This window comes from Hemiscyllium ocellatum, chromosome 43 (genome assembly GCF_020745735.1).
Source record: "Hemiscyllium ocellatum isolate sHemOce1 chromosome 43, sHemOce1.pat.X.cur, whole genome shotgun sequence".
Classification (NCBI taxonomy): Eukaryota; Metazoa; Chordata; class Chondrichthyes; order Orectolobiformes; family Hemiscylliidae; genus Hemiscyllium; species Hemiscyllium ocellatum.
The window spans coordinates 25,459,141-25,475,720 of record NC_083443.1 but is presented as its reverse complement, the minus strand read 5'-3'; the positions used below and the strand labels follow the sequence as shown (position 1 = coordinate 25,475,720).

At 39.8% G+C, this 16,580-nt stretch overlaps 1 protein-coding gene across 16 annotated transcripts in view; it reads right to left on the bottom strand.

Moving 5' to 3' along the window:
• Positions 1-5,324: 5,324 nt before the first annotated feature.
• Positions 5,325-16,580, bottom strand: part of zmiz1a (zinc finger, MIZ-type containing 1a) — a 438,789-nt gene continuing 427,533 nt past the window's right edge. For 15 of the 16 annotated variants that reach the window (XM_060854361.1, XM_060854365.1, XM_060854366.1 and 12 more), the window contains 3 exons: positions 15,722-15,885; positions 13,698-13,934; positions 5,325-9,107 (listed from right to left, as the gene is read on the bottom strand). In XM_060854361.1, coding sequence (XP_060710344.1) covers positions 9,000-9,107; positions 13,698-13,934; positions 15,722-15,885 — 509 coding nt within the window. In that variant the 3' untranslated portion in view covers positions 5,325-8,999. The remainder of the gene's footprint in view (positions 9,108-13,697; positions 13,935-15,721; positions 15,886-16,580) is intronic. The other variant, XM_060854374.1, reaches the window with a different exon arrangement.

Below are 16,580 nucleotides of genomic sequence, written 5' to 3'. Positions count from 1 at the left end.
AGCTCTTAGTCTCCAGCATCTGCAGTCCTTATAATGACTGTTATTCAAATAACATCTTGATTTTTTAAAAAATCAGCTTCTTTCTTCCACAACCCCAGTACCTGACTTGAAGCTTTGTGCTGTAGTCTTGTCAAGTTGTTGCATTTTATTTAATGGCTTTACCTGAACATCTTTGCCTGCATTGGTTCTAAAACCTAATGGCAATTGCCTGCCTTTTCTCCATATGCCTACCTGTCATTTATATTCAAATATTCCTCCAATACCCTCTTGAATACCTCAATGAACCTGTCTTCACATATTCAGTGTTCATTTGGTTAGCATATTAGATTACACCATTGGTGCCAACAACCTTATTACCCATACTTCCTTCTTGTTTAATAATGATTAATGGATTTTGGTAAACTTGCCCTCAATGGATGCAGGATTGGCTGAACTCAGTGACTAGAATCTCGTAGATTGGATGCTTTCCACGTGTTGCATTTGGTCGTGTGATAGATGGGTTGGATGTTCTAAAGAAGATTCCTCACAAGGTTCACAACATCCTTCCTATAGCAGAAAGATCAGAACTGAAACAGTATACCAAAATTTGTGGCCCAATCAATGTCCTGTACATTTGTAACACATCCCAACTCCTATACTCAATACTGACCAATAAAAGCAAGCATACCCTCGCTACCCACTCTACTTGTGACTCCACCTTGAAGGAATTACGAATCTGCACCCCAAGGTCTCTTTGTTTGGTGACACTGCCATTAAGTGTTTAAGCCCTACCCCAATTTGCCTTAACAAATTACAACACCTTTCATTTATCTAAACTAAACTCCATCTGCTACTCCTCAGCCCATCAACCCATCTAATTAATGTTGTATTGTACTCTAAGATAACCTTCTTCATTGTCAACTACACTACCAATATTGCTGTCATCGACAAACTTACTAAAAATTCTTCCTATATTCATGTACAAATCATTTCTATAAATGACAAAAAGCAGAGGACTCAGCACCGATCCTTGTGTCACACCACTGGTCACAAGCCTCCAGTCCAAAAAAACAACCTTCTGTCATCTACTTCCAAGCCACATTTGTAATTAAATGGCAGTTCTCCCACCCTGGCTCCTTGGTATTCCAAATACTTCTCCATAACCAAAGCAAACTCAGAAGTATGTTGGAATATACTCCAGTGGCTTGGATGTGTGCAGCTCCAACAACACATACAGCTCTACGATTTCCAGAACAAAGCTGTCCACTTTAGGAGCTCCTCATCGACTCATATAAATATCATTCCCTCCACTGTATATTGTGTCTGCAGTACTAGCTACAAGATTGCTGTAACAAGTCACCAAAGTTCTTTCAATAGGGCCACCAAAGCCATGATGTTGACATCTAGAATGACGTGTAGCAGGCACACTAGAACTTCAAGGCATTCCAGTCATATAGCAGCCAGACTTCCTTCATTGCTCCTGAATCAAAGTCTCACAAATTGCTAACACTATGAGAGCATCTTCACTACACAGACAGACTTCAAGAAATATCACCACCAAGTTTTCAAGGGTCACTAGGTCTGGGAAATAAATGTAGTTTACCAGCAATACGAGAATGAATAAAAATATGGAGATATGTGGAGAGCAAGAGAGAATGCTTAATCCAAACTAGTCTAGGCCCAGGAGCTTTGATTTTGTATATCTAGGATCAATAATACAGTTTGTGAAAGATCCCTGTGGCTAGCCTACATCAACATCTTTTCCAGGATGTTGCCGGTATTGAAAAGTTGAATTATAAAGACAGCCTTTAACTTTTTTCATTGGAGCATAGAAGGTTGAGGGGTGACCTTGAGTTCTCTAAAATCATGAGGGGCATAGATTAGGTGAATAGCAAGGGTCTTTTCCCTAGGCTGTGAGAGTTCAAACCTAAGGACATTTTTTTAAAGGTGAGAGGAGAAAGATTTAAAATCTTTTTTTTACAGAAAGAATGGTTTGTATGTGGAACGAACATCCAGTGGAAGTGGTGGATGCAGGTACTGTTATAACATTTAAAAAACATCTGGATAGATACATGCATAGGTAGGGTTTGGAGGCCTTGGGCAAAACACAAGCAAGTGGGACTAGTTTGAATTGGGAACATGGTCAGTGTGGACTAGTTGGACTGTAGGGTCTGTTTCCATTCTGTATGACTATCTCTATACTTTTGCAAGTTGCTTTGATCTGAGTAATAGGGAGGACTTTGTGGACAAATGCAAACATGTAGCAACAGCAGGAAATATCTTGAAATGCCCTTTCATCATTCAGTGTTTGTGGAGGTCACTAGGACCATAATATATTGTCCAATCAAGTGGTCCTTGACAGGGCAATTGTAAAAATGTCTTTTTAGTACTTATGGTGTAGCTATAGCCACACTTCATGGATTCAAGCTCAATAATGATGAAGGCGCCAAAACATGAAAGTCTGCTAACTGAAGAGAGCTTTCTTGAAGTTGTGCTCGTAACCCACATTCTTGTACATGCCATTGCTTTCCATCAATAGGTGCACTTAATTCATAGAGATGTTTGCATCAAATTCTATTGAATTAGCTTAAATTGCATGTGTCAGTAAAAGCAAGTTGATTCAACTTGTGATCTCTGATCTATGTTTTAACATATGCATACAAAACAATTCAAACAGACATTACAATAGATTCCTAGAAATGAACATCAAGACTTGAGAACTTTAATGTGGAGGTAAATCAATGGAAAATTAAAATTACATTGTGAAACAGTGCAAACAATTTTACCCTATGAAAGGTTTACGCCATGATCCCACAGTCTTAAGGAACAAGGAACCGTTCAAACAAATTTTTACACATGACCTTAAAACCAGGCACCATATTGTAGTAAGCGGATTTAAAATCCAGCACCACTGCTGATTCTCTGTTGGTATTTCTCCATATATAATACAATTTAAGCTCCCAGATGTGTAATAGGTCAGTGGCTAAGCAACAGGAGATCTCCCAGACATTTATAGAATTGGAAGGTTAGTATTTAAATTTAATTTTTCTTCCAATGAGAGAAAATTTGATATTCAAGTCCCTCTCGGAAATCAACTCTTGAATGCAAAATTATGCAGATTGTTAATGACTGTAATCTTTGGCACCATTAGTAGAGAGAGATACTGTGATATCAAGCCTGTGATATTCATAGTCATAGAAATGTACAGCAAGGAAACAGACCCTTTGAGTCCAACTCGTCCATGCTGACCAGATATCCCAACTCAATCTAGTCCCACTAGGCAGCACTCGGCCAATATCTCTTTCTATTCATGTACCCATCCAAATGCCTTTTAAATGTTGCAATCATAATAGCCTCCACCACTTCCTCTGGCAGTTCATCTCATACACGTTATCACCCTCTTGCGTGAAAAAGCTGCTCCTTAGATCTCTTTTATATCTTTCCCCTCTCATTCTAAATCTATGCCATCTAGTTCTGGACACCCCCACGCAGGGAAGAGACTTTGTCTATTTGTCATGATTTTATAAGCCTCTATAAGGTCACCCCTCAGCCTCCAACGCTCCAGGAAAAACAGCCCCAGCCTATTCAGCCTCTCCCTAAAGCTCAAATCCTCCAATCCTGGCAAAATCCTTGTAAATTTTTTCTGAACCCTTTTGGGAGACCAGAATTACATGCAATATTCCACCAATGGCCTAACCAACATCCTTTACAGCCACAGCATGACCTCCCAAATCCTGCACTCAATACTCTGACCAATAAAGGAAAGCATACCAAATGCCCTATTCACTATCCTGTGACTCCACTTCCAAGGAGCAATGAGCCTACACTCAAGGTCTCTTTGTTCAGGAACACTCCCTAGGATCTTACATTAAGTGAATAAGTCCTGCTAAGATTTGCTTTCCCAAAATGCAGCACCTCCCATTTATCTAAATTAAACTCCATCTGCCACTTCTCAGCCCATTGGCCCATCTGATCGAGATCCCATTGTAATCTGAGGTAACCTTCTTTGCTGTCCACTACACCTCCAATTTTGGTGTCATCTGCAAGTTTATCAACTAAATTGAACTTTATTTCACCACTTGAACAGGACTTGTGTGGCATGAGTTTTACAGCAATCATGGTGGACATGGTGTTAGAATAGTCCAAAATTTGGGCAAACTGAAATGTGATTAAATGATACATTATCTAGGGATACATTATCCATCTTATCAAATTTTGAATTATAAGTGAATTTTACTCTTTATTCTTCATTTTCAACACAAGTGAGTTTGAGTTTCACAAATTGAACACATCTCTTGCACCCAACAGTCTCACTAAGCACTAGACTCCCAACTGCCTGCACTGTGGCATTCATTTTCACCGTTTGACTATTCCAATTCCTGATTTCTACTTTCATTGCTAATTTATGCTGGTTGATGGACAATGCATGGTAGATAGATGTGTATAATGTGGGTAAATGTGCAGTTATCCACGTTGGTAGTAAAATGTGGATTGGGTAAGGGGGAGGTGCAATGAGATCTTGGTGGCCTTGTACTCCAGTCGCTGAAAGTAAGCATACGAGTGTATCAGTGACAAAGACAGCAAATGGTATGTTGGCTTTTATGGTGAGAGGATTTGAGTGCACGTGCAAGGATGTTTTGTTGGAATTGTACAGGGCCTTGTTAAGGCCACACCTGGTGTAGTGGGTTGCAGTTTTAGTCTCTCTGAGGATGTTATATCTATGGAGAAAACCCAATATAGGTTTACCGGATTGATTTTTGGATTAGCAGAACTGTCATTTGAATAGACTGAATCCATTGGGACTATATCCACTGGGGTTTCGAACAATAAGGAGGGATCTCTTGGAAACCTATAAAATTCAAATAAGACTGGACAAGGTTAAACAGAGGATGTTCCCAATGACCAGGGTGTCACTGTCTCAGGATATCGTGTAGCGTATTTAGATCTGAAATGAGAAGAAATGTCTTCACCCAGCAAGTGGTAAGCATGTGGAATTCTCTACCACAGAAAGCAGTTGGGACTGAAAAATTGAATGCTTTCAAGAAGGAGTTAGATATCATCCTGAAGGCTAAAAAAATCAAAGGGTATGGGGAGAAAGCAGGAACAGGGTACTGAGTCAGATGAACAGGTATGATCATATTGATTGGCAGAGTAGTCTCAAAGGGCCAAATGGTTAACTGCTGCTCCTGTTTTCTATGCTTCTATGAAACATAGAGAGAGGAAACTTTCATCCCATTAAACCACATGTATTCAATCAAGTTCCAGGAGTGAAAGCACCTTGTTTGAACTCACTACACCTTTCCTCTTTTCCATACATTCCCTTAAAATTAACAAGCTGCACACCATTTCATCTGAATACATATTTATTAGATAAATATTAGGTTGTCACATCATCTAACTACATACAGTTTGCAAGACTAAAAATCACAATTAGTTTTCTGACCAGTTTAAAGTATGAAATGATTGCATTGTACATACAATGTACAAACGGAAAGAGAAAAAAAATGGCCATTTCTGCATGTGACACAGAGATTGTACCCTTTTTGAATTCTTGAATGATCATGATATCAAAAATTGTACAAACTATGAATTTGGTTACAATCTTTTTTTTAAACCCCTCAATTTTCTTCATTAATTTTGTAGCACCTTAAAATATGCAGGTGATCTACTAGATAATACACTGAAGCTAAGTATTACACATAGGTAAAACAAAGGTTTCTTTTGAAGGATCAGAGTATATTACAGAGGTGAATGAATGCTGGAACTTCACGAAAGATAACAAACAGTATTCATTTTCCACACAGTCACTTCTGATGGATTGCAAGCTTGTTGAGACAATGCACATTTCAGGAAAATGAACGCACTTCTCTTTACATTGAACATGTCTCCCTTTGTCATTTACATATGTACACATGTCCCTTAGTCCCTTACTATAGACGATGGTATCTGTCCGCTTTGTCCGACAGAAGTCTGAACGGGGACTCAAAGATCATGGAGGTTCCTTCCCAGCCAGGGTACCACTATGACTGTTATAAAACCATGAGAACTAAAGTTGTGAAACAGCTTTTAAAAAAGATTCAACACCATATATACCAGTGCTCACTCACCAGCAGATTTCTTTTGTTTTAAAATAACATTAAAACATGTTAGAACTTTTTTTTCGGGAAAAATACATTGGCAGTGCATTGTTTGTCATTGGATACTCTTCACTTATCCTTATGTTTTTGTGAAAGCTGTTTCAATCAAACAAGTTCCCAATAATGAACCAGTACCTTGCCTGACCAAGGGACTGGCTAGTTTTAAAATGGGAAGAAACTAAAAAGGGGTTGCAGAATGAAGCCTCATTACTTCCACATAAGCAGAAGCCAGGACCGGAGCAGTGGAGTGGAAAAGTGCCACGTGCCACCAGGTCAACTCAACCACCAAAGCTGGTGATCCTGTAAGTGTCAATTTACACTGACAGTCAATTGGTTTGGTGATGAATGTCACCCTCTAAGCTCATGTATCTTTCCTGTTGGGGCAAATCACACAGACGTCTCAAATCAGAAGAATGCAATGAGGGCCAACATTTTATAATTGAATTTCCTTGAACTATCCAACATCCCTACCCAAAGATAAAAATATACTCAAATCTGCACTTATGACTGCCCAAATTTCTGTTAAGTGAAAATCCCAAAATAATACCCTCCTTTCTTTTCCACATCTGTATATCTTGCTTATTAATAAACTTTACAGTAATAAATTTCAGTCAATTGTGTATCTTTTAATTATACACATTACATGATGATTACAGCCCATCCCCCTCAAACCTATTTTGACAATTAAAAACAACTGCAGTATTTTACATATAGAAACTTCCCTTACAGTAAAATAAATTCCAAGAACTGAATGTCAAAACTCACTGTTAAATTCTAATATTCCCAAGAAACGAAACATATTATTCACTTAACAGAAATGAACCGTCCTGCGCTCATGTCTTGTGTTCTCTCTTCCACTTTAATGGAACACATTTGAGAGCTTAGAGGCTTAGAAAAGGAGGGAAACACTTTCACTTGTAATCTTTTGTTTTCAGTTTTTGGGTCAAGGTGAAGTATACTCCTCTACTCTGTAGAAGAATCCTCTTTGAAAGTGGGACCACAATTTAAAAACCACAGAAAAAGACAACCAATCTGATCATGGAAAATGTTGAATATTATCAAAGACATTACTAAAATATTCACAAAGGTATTTACAATAGCCTTTTAAAATAATCAATTTGCATACTGAACATCGCCTTTAACTTGAGACAGAGAAAAAGAACCTCAAATGTATTCAATTACTTGGCAACTTTCTACGTGACGATTACAGATTCAATACTGCTACTAGCAAAGGCAAATAGCCATTCATTTTAATATCTACAGCTGAGTACTGGTAACTAGCATACATAACTATGCACATACAGCAGAGATGGATCAGATTTTGTCTTTTAGAAGGAGCAAGATGTAGGTAAAATAAACGAGTGACTTTGGTGATGAAAGCATTGTCCAAGCTTCCAGTGGCAAGCTAACTTCAGATCATTTTGTTGTACAATGATGAAAAGAAAAAAAGATCAGCAATAGTAATAATAATTAAAAAATGTAATAAAAACTAATTGGAAATGCAACAAATTCCTCTGGCACTTGCAATTACGTAGCACAGGTAGTGTCGCAGAATAAAAACGTACAGGTTTTTGGGAGGTGCAGAGAATGCAATTTCAATGAAATTAAATGGTATAGTTAGCCTGCATTTGGACTGCACAGATACAGGGTAGTTGTCGCGCACACATGCAGGTATTTGTTTCTCCTCCAACTTGTCATACAACTATCGAACAACACAGTGTGAGAAAGAAATGACAGCACAAAATGAGGACCGAAGAGGTGTGGTGCTCATGCAGGTTAAAAAGGTGTCAGTGTAGCAAAAGGAGAAAACATCCTTCGTGTAGGGCCAGTGATTGTGGTTCCCAGGACTTAGAAAAGTCTGCAAGGGAAAACACAAACTAGGAAAATGTTGCAGATATCTTCAGCCACTGAACGCCAGGGTTCCCAGCTTTCTCGGCAGTGAATCCTACCCAGCTCACCAATCTGATTGCTGCAGCAAGTTGTCCAACATTTGCACACTATCATAAGACCGACACTTGGCTTTTAAGGCCGAGCTGCAAATATTGAGATCTCTCAATGACTGGCCGAGTATGGACAGAATGCCGGTTTGACACGATAATGCCAGCAAGACACCTGTGCTTTGCAATAAAACTCTGCAAGGAATGGATATATTTGCATTTGACTTGCAGGCTGCCAACAGTCTCTTACATTGCAAAACAAAGATAAAAGAACAAACAGGAAAAATCTCTGTACATGTATTGAAATAGACAGGAATAGAAGAAGATTCTTCAGGTATGGAGGCCAAGACTTCCCTTCCACCATTTTTGTAAATGCATTCCCAATTGGTCATTCAGGCCAGCATTGTTGTGCTTTCTAGTTACATTCTGACCTAAATATATTTTTATGTCCATCCCTCCTCTCAGTCCATCTTCTGTGATTCTCATTGGAGCTGCTGCACGAAGGAGCTGTTTCTAGTATTTGTATCGAAGATGGGGAGTGGGAAGGTGGAGGAAAGACATGGTGGGGATTGGCCTGCATATAATAATTCTTCCCCTTTTCTTTGTTGTGTTCCTGAATTTAGTGCCTGGACACTTTACACAACCGAATTCTTCCTATTTGTTCACAAAAATTGACTGGATAAAGCTACAAGGTTTTTCCTTTCTTAATAATATAAAAAAAATTCAATCATAAATGATGTTTCCAGTGAAGCGGTAGCACCACCTAACAAGCTTCCTCTCCCACCGCCAACACTGCTTTCAGTCAACGTGACGGTGCATTTCAACCATCTTGAACGCAAGAGGAGCCTGGAGTGCATCATTTCATCTAGTGTACGAGCTCTTGCAGAATTGGGTGTTTTGACTTCTTGTGTGGCTACGTGGTGAGGATGTGTGAAGGGACGGGCTTTCAGTTGGTCTCAAACAGAGAGAGAAGGTCATCGTTGCTATTGCTGGGCAGGTCAGGAGGGCCAAGATAGGACAGAAGCTCATCTGGATTTGTGAATTCTGGAATAAGCTGTAAGGAACCAGACAAAAATTCAATGTTATCAAGTCTACCCAAAATAGGAAAAAAAAGTAATTGCTCAAGAATATGCTACTATTCGAAAAATAAACCTATTGCTGGAATATCAGGGTTGCCGCACATTGTGCTTCCTAAAATTTCTAATACAAATTTCTACCACAGTCATCAAAACAATACACTTTATTAGATTTTACAAAGACATTAACAATTTGCCTCCATCATACTGCAGCAACAGGCAGCTAAGTGTGTCTTCTTGCTGGAGTTACCCAGATGATGTGAAGTCTAGTTTGTACTTTGTGTGAAATAATCCCACTTGCAAATTATGGCTTGTAATGCAAGTCCGATAGAAGGATAACTTAGACTGACAAAACAAGTGTGGTCATAAGATGGATGCAGCAGGTTAACAAGGACGTGGTTTGGTGCATTATTAAATACCCAATTAACAAACCAACTTGATATATTATGCTCCTCCCTTTGACTTAAAAGCAGATGATTAATCTTTAGGGTGGACTGGATGGAGTTTGTTCTTGTGGTGCAGTGGTAGTGTCTGAGCTAGGAGGTCTGGTTTCGAGTTCCACCTACTTTACAGGTATGTTACAACATATCTGAATAGAGTCATTAAAATATCTGCACTATGTCCTGATCACAGTACCATACTTGGCAGCACTTGGGTGAATAAAGGTAAGCAACAACCCATATAGTTTGGGGACTTTTTAAGATGACCTGACGGCACAAGCCATGGTTCATTTGGGTTCCATTAAGAATCCTGTCAGCTCAAAAAGTTGACTTTTACATTGGCTATCTTTTTCTAAATTTGGTGGCTCAATGGTTAGCATTGCCGCCTCACAGCACCAAGGTCCCAGGTTTCATTCCAGCCTCGGGTGACTGTCTTTGTGGAGTTTGCACATTCTCCCCGTGTCTGCGTGGGTTTCCCCCAGGTGCTCCAATTTCCTCCCACAGTCCAAAAATTTGTGGGTCAGGTGAATTGGCCATGCTAAATTGCCCGTAGTGTTAGGTGCATTAGTCAGAGGGAAATGGTTCTGGGTGGGTTACTCTTCGCAGGGTCAGTGTGGACTGGTTGGGCCGAAGGGCCTGTTTCCACACTGTAGGGAATCTAATCTTTTTTTTTTCAAAAAAAATTTAGATCCTTGTTATTAGGTGGAGTCACTGATTTTAGCAAAGCATGCGTCACCTGTCATCGATCTGCTGAAAGTAAATATATAGGTGCAGCAAGCAGTGAAGAGGGCAAATGGTATGTTGGTGAGGTGATTTCAGCACAGGAGTAGAGAAGACTTGCTACAATTGTACAGAGCATTGGTGATACCACACCTGGAATATTGTGTGCAGTTTGGTCTTCTTATCAGAGGAAGGATGTTCTGTCTATGGATGGAGTGCAATGAAGGTTTATCAGACTGATTCCTGGGATGGTAGGACTGATGTAAGTTGAGAGACTACATGCACTGGAGTTTAAAAGAATGAAGGGGAATCGTATTAAAAAAAAACTATGAAATCTGAACAGGACTTGGCAGGGCAAATGTAGGAAGGATGTCTCTGATAACAGGGGGTTCAGAACCAAAGGGTCACAACTTAAGGATGTGAGAAAGTTATTTGAGGACTGAGGCGAGCAGAAATGTGGTGAGCCTGTGGAATTCTCTGCCACAAAGTGGTTGAGGCCAAAACATTAAGTGTTTTTAATAAAGAGTTAGACAGAGTTCTTGGGGCTAGAAGGATCAAACGGTATGTGGAGAAAACAGGAACAAGGTACTCCAGTTTCATGATCAGCTATGATCATGCTGAATGGTTTACTCTTGCTCCTATTCTCCATGTTTTTATGTTTCAATCACAGAATGGCAAATATTGGCTATAAAGAAACAGGAGTATTGGAGCTGTAAACGCAAAAATGAATAACAACAATAATGCTCTGGTTTTGCCTCAACTTATATTTTGTGTTCTATTATACAAAGATATGTTTTAAAGAGGTTGGGTGATTAAACTTTTAGTGTTGTATGTGTTAGTTATAATTCCAAACTTAGCAAGCATTGAGCGATTGTAACAAATTCACATTAAATTATCATAATGTTCCAAACTATCTCTGCTTTTTCACAGCTCCCATTCATAAAGCATAAGCATTTTATGTTTCTTTTGTTCAAAATAGCAACAGAAATTTCAAAGTCTTCTTAGATTTATAGTGCAATATATTTATTGCAAACCCTGCAAATAATTCAAATTTGTGTGGATGCATCCTGTCACCCTACTGAAATGTTTTTACCATTAGTTTTGTTTAAAAAATATTTTGTATCAAAGTGAGAATGCCCATTTTAAATCTGAATTAAATTCTCTTGTTCTGTAGAAGATTTCTTCTATACTGGGGTGTTCAAGAATTTACTGTCAGTGCCAGTCATTTATACTAGGCCAACTCAAAAGCAGTAAAATATATTCACTCTATATTCAAAGTGGGATTTTTTTTTAAAGTGGGACAATTTAAAATTAGAAAGCACTAGAAAGAATTTAACAAGCTCCCTCACTTGCATTGACACAAAAGGAATGTAAAGCTGTAAAGTTTTCAAATAAAACATGCATATGCGATCAGTAAAAAGAGGCTGCTCATTGAAACTATATGAACTTCCAAAACCGATATTAGATATTATTCATTTTACAGGAGGGGGAAAACCTAACCTTTTATTTGCTGATAGTATTAGATGGTCAATAGCTGAGATGGTACAAGCATTATTAAATGGGACCATCTTTGGGTGGGGGTTAGGAATCATACATTTGAAGATCTGTTCTTCCTTAGGCAAACTGTATTTATGTAGCACCTGAAACATGCTACTACATCCCAAGGTGGAAATACGTGCAGGCAGTTGCAAATTAATGTGGGTGGATAGAGACTTTGCAAATATAGCAATTCCTGCAGTTATTTTCCAATTGGCCTACTGGCAATGAACACCACACCTTTAGTTATAACGTTTAATACATTTATCACTGCAGATTCATTGGGTTAATCTTCAATTTTTTTTTCCCATGTGTAAAACAAGCTTCACCTGCTGCAGGAACAGCACAAGTTTGATCTCTGTTCTGGAAATTAAAACCGGCAGTTTCCACACAGGGTGGTCAATTCTTAATGCCAGATATCAAGCTGAAAATTTGTCCCTTTGTCTTGGGAAGCTCAATAGTCCATTAAGCTCATCCAATTCACTGAAAAACTGGTAATATTTCAAACTGAAAGACTTGTATTATCCACAAAACATTTGTTTCTGTAACATGATCAGTTTTAAAACCATTTTCACTTCCTTTTTATACTTATTAAGGTGAGGAATGTCATTGGGAAATAACATACCTTACTGCTTCACTCTGCCTCTCTGTCATGTGTAGGTGTGGCCTAGGTTGTGGGGTCAAAGTGCAGAGTACAACTCTGAAGGGAACACTCCAGATCTAGAGCATTTCAAGAGCCAGGGACACTTTAAATCACCCACAATTTGGTCAGTAGAGGTAACAGTGGTGGAAATCAAAACAAGGAATATGTTAAAAACAACCAAAGTAAGCTAGATCTGGTGAGAAAAACGAAAGGGAACAGCTGAGCGGTTATGTGGACAAAGTGAACAGAAAGACGGTAAAGTGAGACAGCCAGCCGCATCCTGAAAGGAAGATTTTGCCTTAGGAGAGATGTCAAGTGGGACTAAGGTTTCATTTGACATGTACAATGACTGCATCCTGTGTAGCAGAGATCATCATTGAGTGTAGGGGTGCGAAGGTGGTAATTTCCAAATCTAGGGACAAGAATTTGATTACTTTCACTGACTGTGTTACATGTATCAGTCCTTTGTATCTCCGACTTTCAATGCGAGAGCCCTGCACCACTATATTTTCCACAGCAGATATCAATGTTGGTCTCTGACAGGATCAAACTGGGTGAACGATGAGATACTCTGGTGCTGTGACTTTGTGCTGACCACAAATAACTCACTTCTGGTAGAATATCCACATCAGCGAGTGGAGATTCACAGCCTTCAGGCCAAGGGTCCATAAGGCTATACTACCTCATTCCACTACCTCGATCCTCAAGAAAAAACTGGACCTACTGATTCTGGGGCATTAGTTCATGACAACCAACATGCCCAGAACCAGTTAATGACAGGTGACCCCTGCATTGCTTTATAAACACCTCCTACCATGTTCAATTTTAAAAAAAAGCAGTGGTTCAAAAACAGGTCATGTTAAGAACACTTTTGTGGTACAGCGAGCCTTTCAATTATGTTTCACAAAAATCGTGGTGCATTTCTAGGCCTAGTTCTCAATGGACAATATTCGTGATCAAGGTGAACCAATTGTTGTGTCCCTGACCTCTGTCTTTCTCTTTCATTGTATAGCCAAATGGACACATTTTATACAATGAATCAAGTAATTTCTTTAAAACAGACAGGTGAATGAGGCAGCCAAGCAAACTTTTCCCTTCCTAGGCTGCTGCAGTACAAAGTAACATGTGAAAAATGTATAAAACAAGATGTTGACATGAGGCGCTTTGCTGTGCCCAGAATTTGCTAGCAGTGGATGGGGCAGGCAAATGAGAGCATGACGCACACTTACATCCAGTGAGGGTTCCGGCATGTCGGACGTTCCCTGACCACCAGCCTGACCTTCCAAGGTGGAGGAAGGGCGAAAGGTCAGATCACTGTGCGGATGGTTGCTAGAACCAGCCTGCCGGGGCTGCTGGCTAGGACCACTGTGGTGTAATGGCTGCCCTGACTGGCTGCTGGGGTGAAGTGCGTGCAAACCTTGCTGCATGGAACTATGGGACTGATCAGTACTGCCGGGATGAGGCATCTGCGAAGGAGGAAGCAGGAGAGAGTGAGGCCACAAGGTACAGTGCTCAAGATGTCTGAAGAATGTTAATACCAAACCCAGCCATTAGACAGGAGAGAAAGCCAATCCCCACTTCAAGAACTTTCGAATCTCACTGGAGACTTAGAAGGAAATCAACTCTGCAGCATTAACTTACAACATCTAACCACTATCACACTTTGAATGATTAAGAAAACCTACCCACAACTGGAGAGAAAAGTGTCATCTAAAGACTCATTCACTGTGAGCATCTCCCAATGTTACCACTGAAGCTGTAGATGCTTGCCTCTCTCAGTCACCATCAATGGTACTTCACAATAGCTCTTAATGGGTCATCTTAAACAGAAAGTATCCTTCTTGTTTGCCTGAAATGAACTTGCAAATAAACTATCACCCCAAACCAAAAATGATCCCTTCCTAAGCCACTTTCTGAAGAAATATGTGAGAAATATTAAGTGATCTACCCTTGAAAATAATATTTAGCAAATAACATTGCAAAAATATTATGGACATTTTACTAAACCTTCTCTGTACAAGTTCTTCTATTCAGTCACTGTGGGTAGGCATTGAGAAGGGGATATGATCTCTAACACATATTAGCTAGAATGCTGATACAAGTACTTGCTTTACAAAGAGTCTTTTGTTAGTTACTGCTTGTGTGTCACGAAACAAATCTTGCCACTCATGTCCTGACATGATCAACAGATTTCACACTGGGCTCAATACTGCAGAGTTGAAGATATTCCTTGCTCCCAAAACGCCAACATCTCTGAAAAACACCCTTTCTCCCTGTGTGTATGGACGTGTGTGTTTGTGTGCGAGTGTGTGTGGAGGTAGAAACAGATTATTTTTTCAGGGAAGCTCCATTATGATAGCTATAGTTTTCCAACATCAGAGGACAGACAAGTAAATAGATCTCTGCCTTTGATGTGGTGGTGAGAAATGAAAGTTTGCAGCAAAAACCTCCATCCTCAACACAGTACCATCAGGGTCTTTTATTTTTCCCTGAGGAACAGACGCTCCTCAATACAATTACTGAGTTAAGAGAATACACAGGATCCAACCCAATTTTATTTTGGCATGGGTGGGATGATCAAGCCCATCCAACAATACCAGAAGTATTGCCCAGGTGGGAAAGGCTGAGCTTCACCAGATTGGGGAGACTTTTTATGAACCTTCTGTAGTTTTATTTTTACACATTCTGTGTAAAAGATCGTCAACCTGGTAAGGTGACTTGTAACCGTCTGGCGCTCCCTGTGAGTGACAAAACAATGGGATGTTTGTAGCAACTTTAACAACAAAGTGCTAGTTGCCCTTGTATTCCATTTGTGTGAAATAACAGTGAAATAAGCACAGACAAAAGCAGACCAGATTTGTATGGAGAGAGAAATAAAAACAAGGCAGATGAAAAATGTCAGTACTGTATAGAAACATTCCAAGCCACATTACACACTCAGAAACACAACCAGACAGGAATATTTGCAGAGAGTTAGTTAAGAGGACTTTGGGTGGCAAATTCACTAAATTACTTTCAAACGTTTCCCTCTGGGATTATCAGCAGTGCTTTGATCTTTGCTGTATCTCACCTTGTCCCATTAACATAATTCACATCTGTGCTCCCTATCTGTCATAGGTTGGTTTGGAATACTGTCACAAGCACAGGTCCCCCACACTGGACACTGTTTAGGCTGAATGCATCCCAAGTGCAAATGCAAAAGGTCATTGTTTGAAACAGAAGGGGAGAGACGCACACAAATGGCATCACTTACCTGGTCCGGCATGGAGTGGCTGAGAGGCTTGTCAGGAGTCATAAGGCTGTTGGGCATGTCTGGAGGGTGCGACAACTGGGGCCCATGCATGAAGTCGTTCACAGAAGTACCAGCAGGGTTGCCATGTGGGAAATCGAAGTTCCCATGGCTGGGGTAAGTGTTACCTTTTGGGAGGATTATGACAGTGTTATTAACAAGTCTGCCTTCTCAAAACAATCTGCATCCTTTCAGGACTGAAGCTGCCTCAGAGAAATTGGTGCATCCTAAACAAAAAACCCAGCTCCGACAAAATGGAATATTAGCCTCCCCTCTCCTCCCTGTGTAGATCTTGTGTTGCCAGTTGCAAAAATGAACATTTCAAGAGGTGGACAGAAACCCATGGGCTAAATGATGCAAATCTCAATCATTTTGGAAAAATTCAGAACCATTTTTTTCTTTTTGAAAAACCACCAAACTATTTTTTGTCACCTCCTAACAGTATATTTGAAGTGTGACATGCTGGAATAAGTTTTCACTTCCTCTCAGTCCGCAGCTCTGAGCAGAGGGCAGTTTGACACTTTGCATTAAGGACTGTTAATATTTCACTTTTTATTCTCAATACCACAATGTCCTCAATGCCACAAGGTAATGTGGCTCTCTCATATTTTGACAGTGGAACACTGAAGTTTTTGGTCTGTGATTTTGTGTCTGTTTCTCTCATACGCATTTATCAGGCAATGATTTCCTTCAGCCCCTACACCTATGCTGTGACAGAAGTCCAAATGTGATCTGGCGCAGAAACGGACTTCATTACTCTGCATCCACTACAGACCAGGATATCTTCAGTTCAATTTCCAGCTGACACTCAGTACAGCATAAC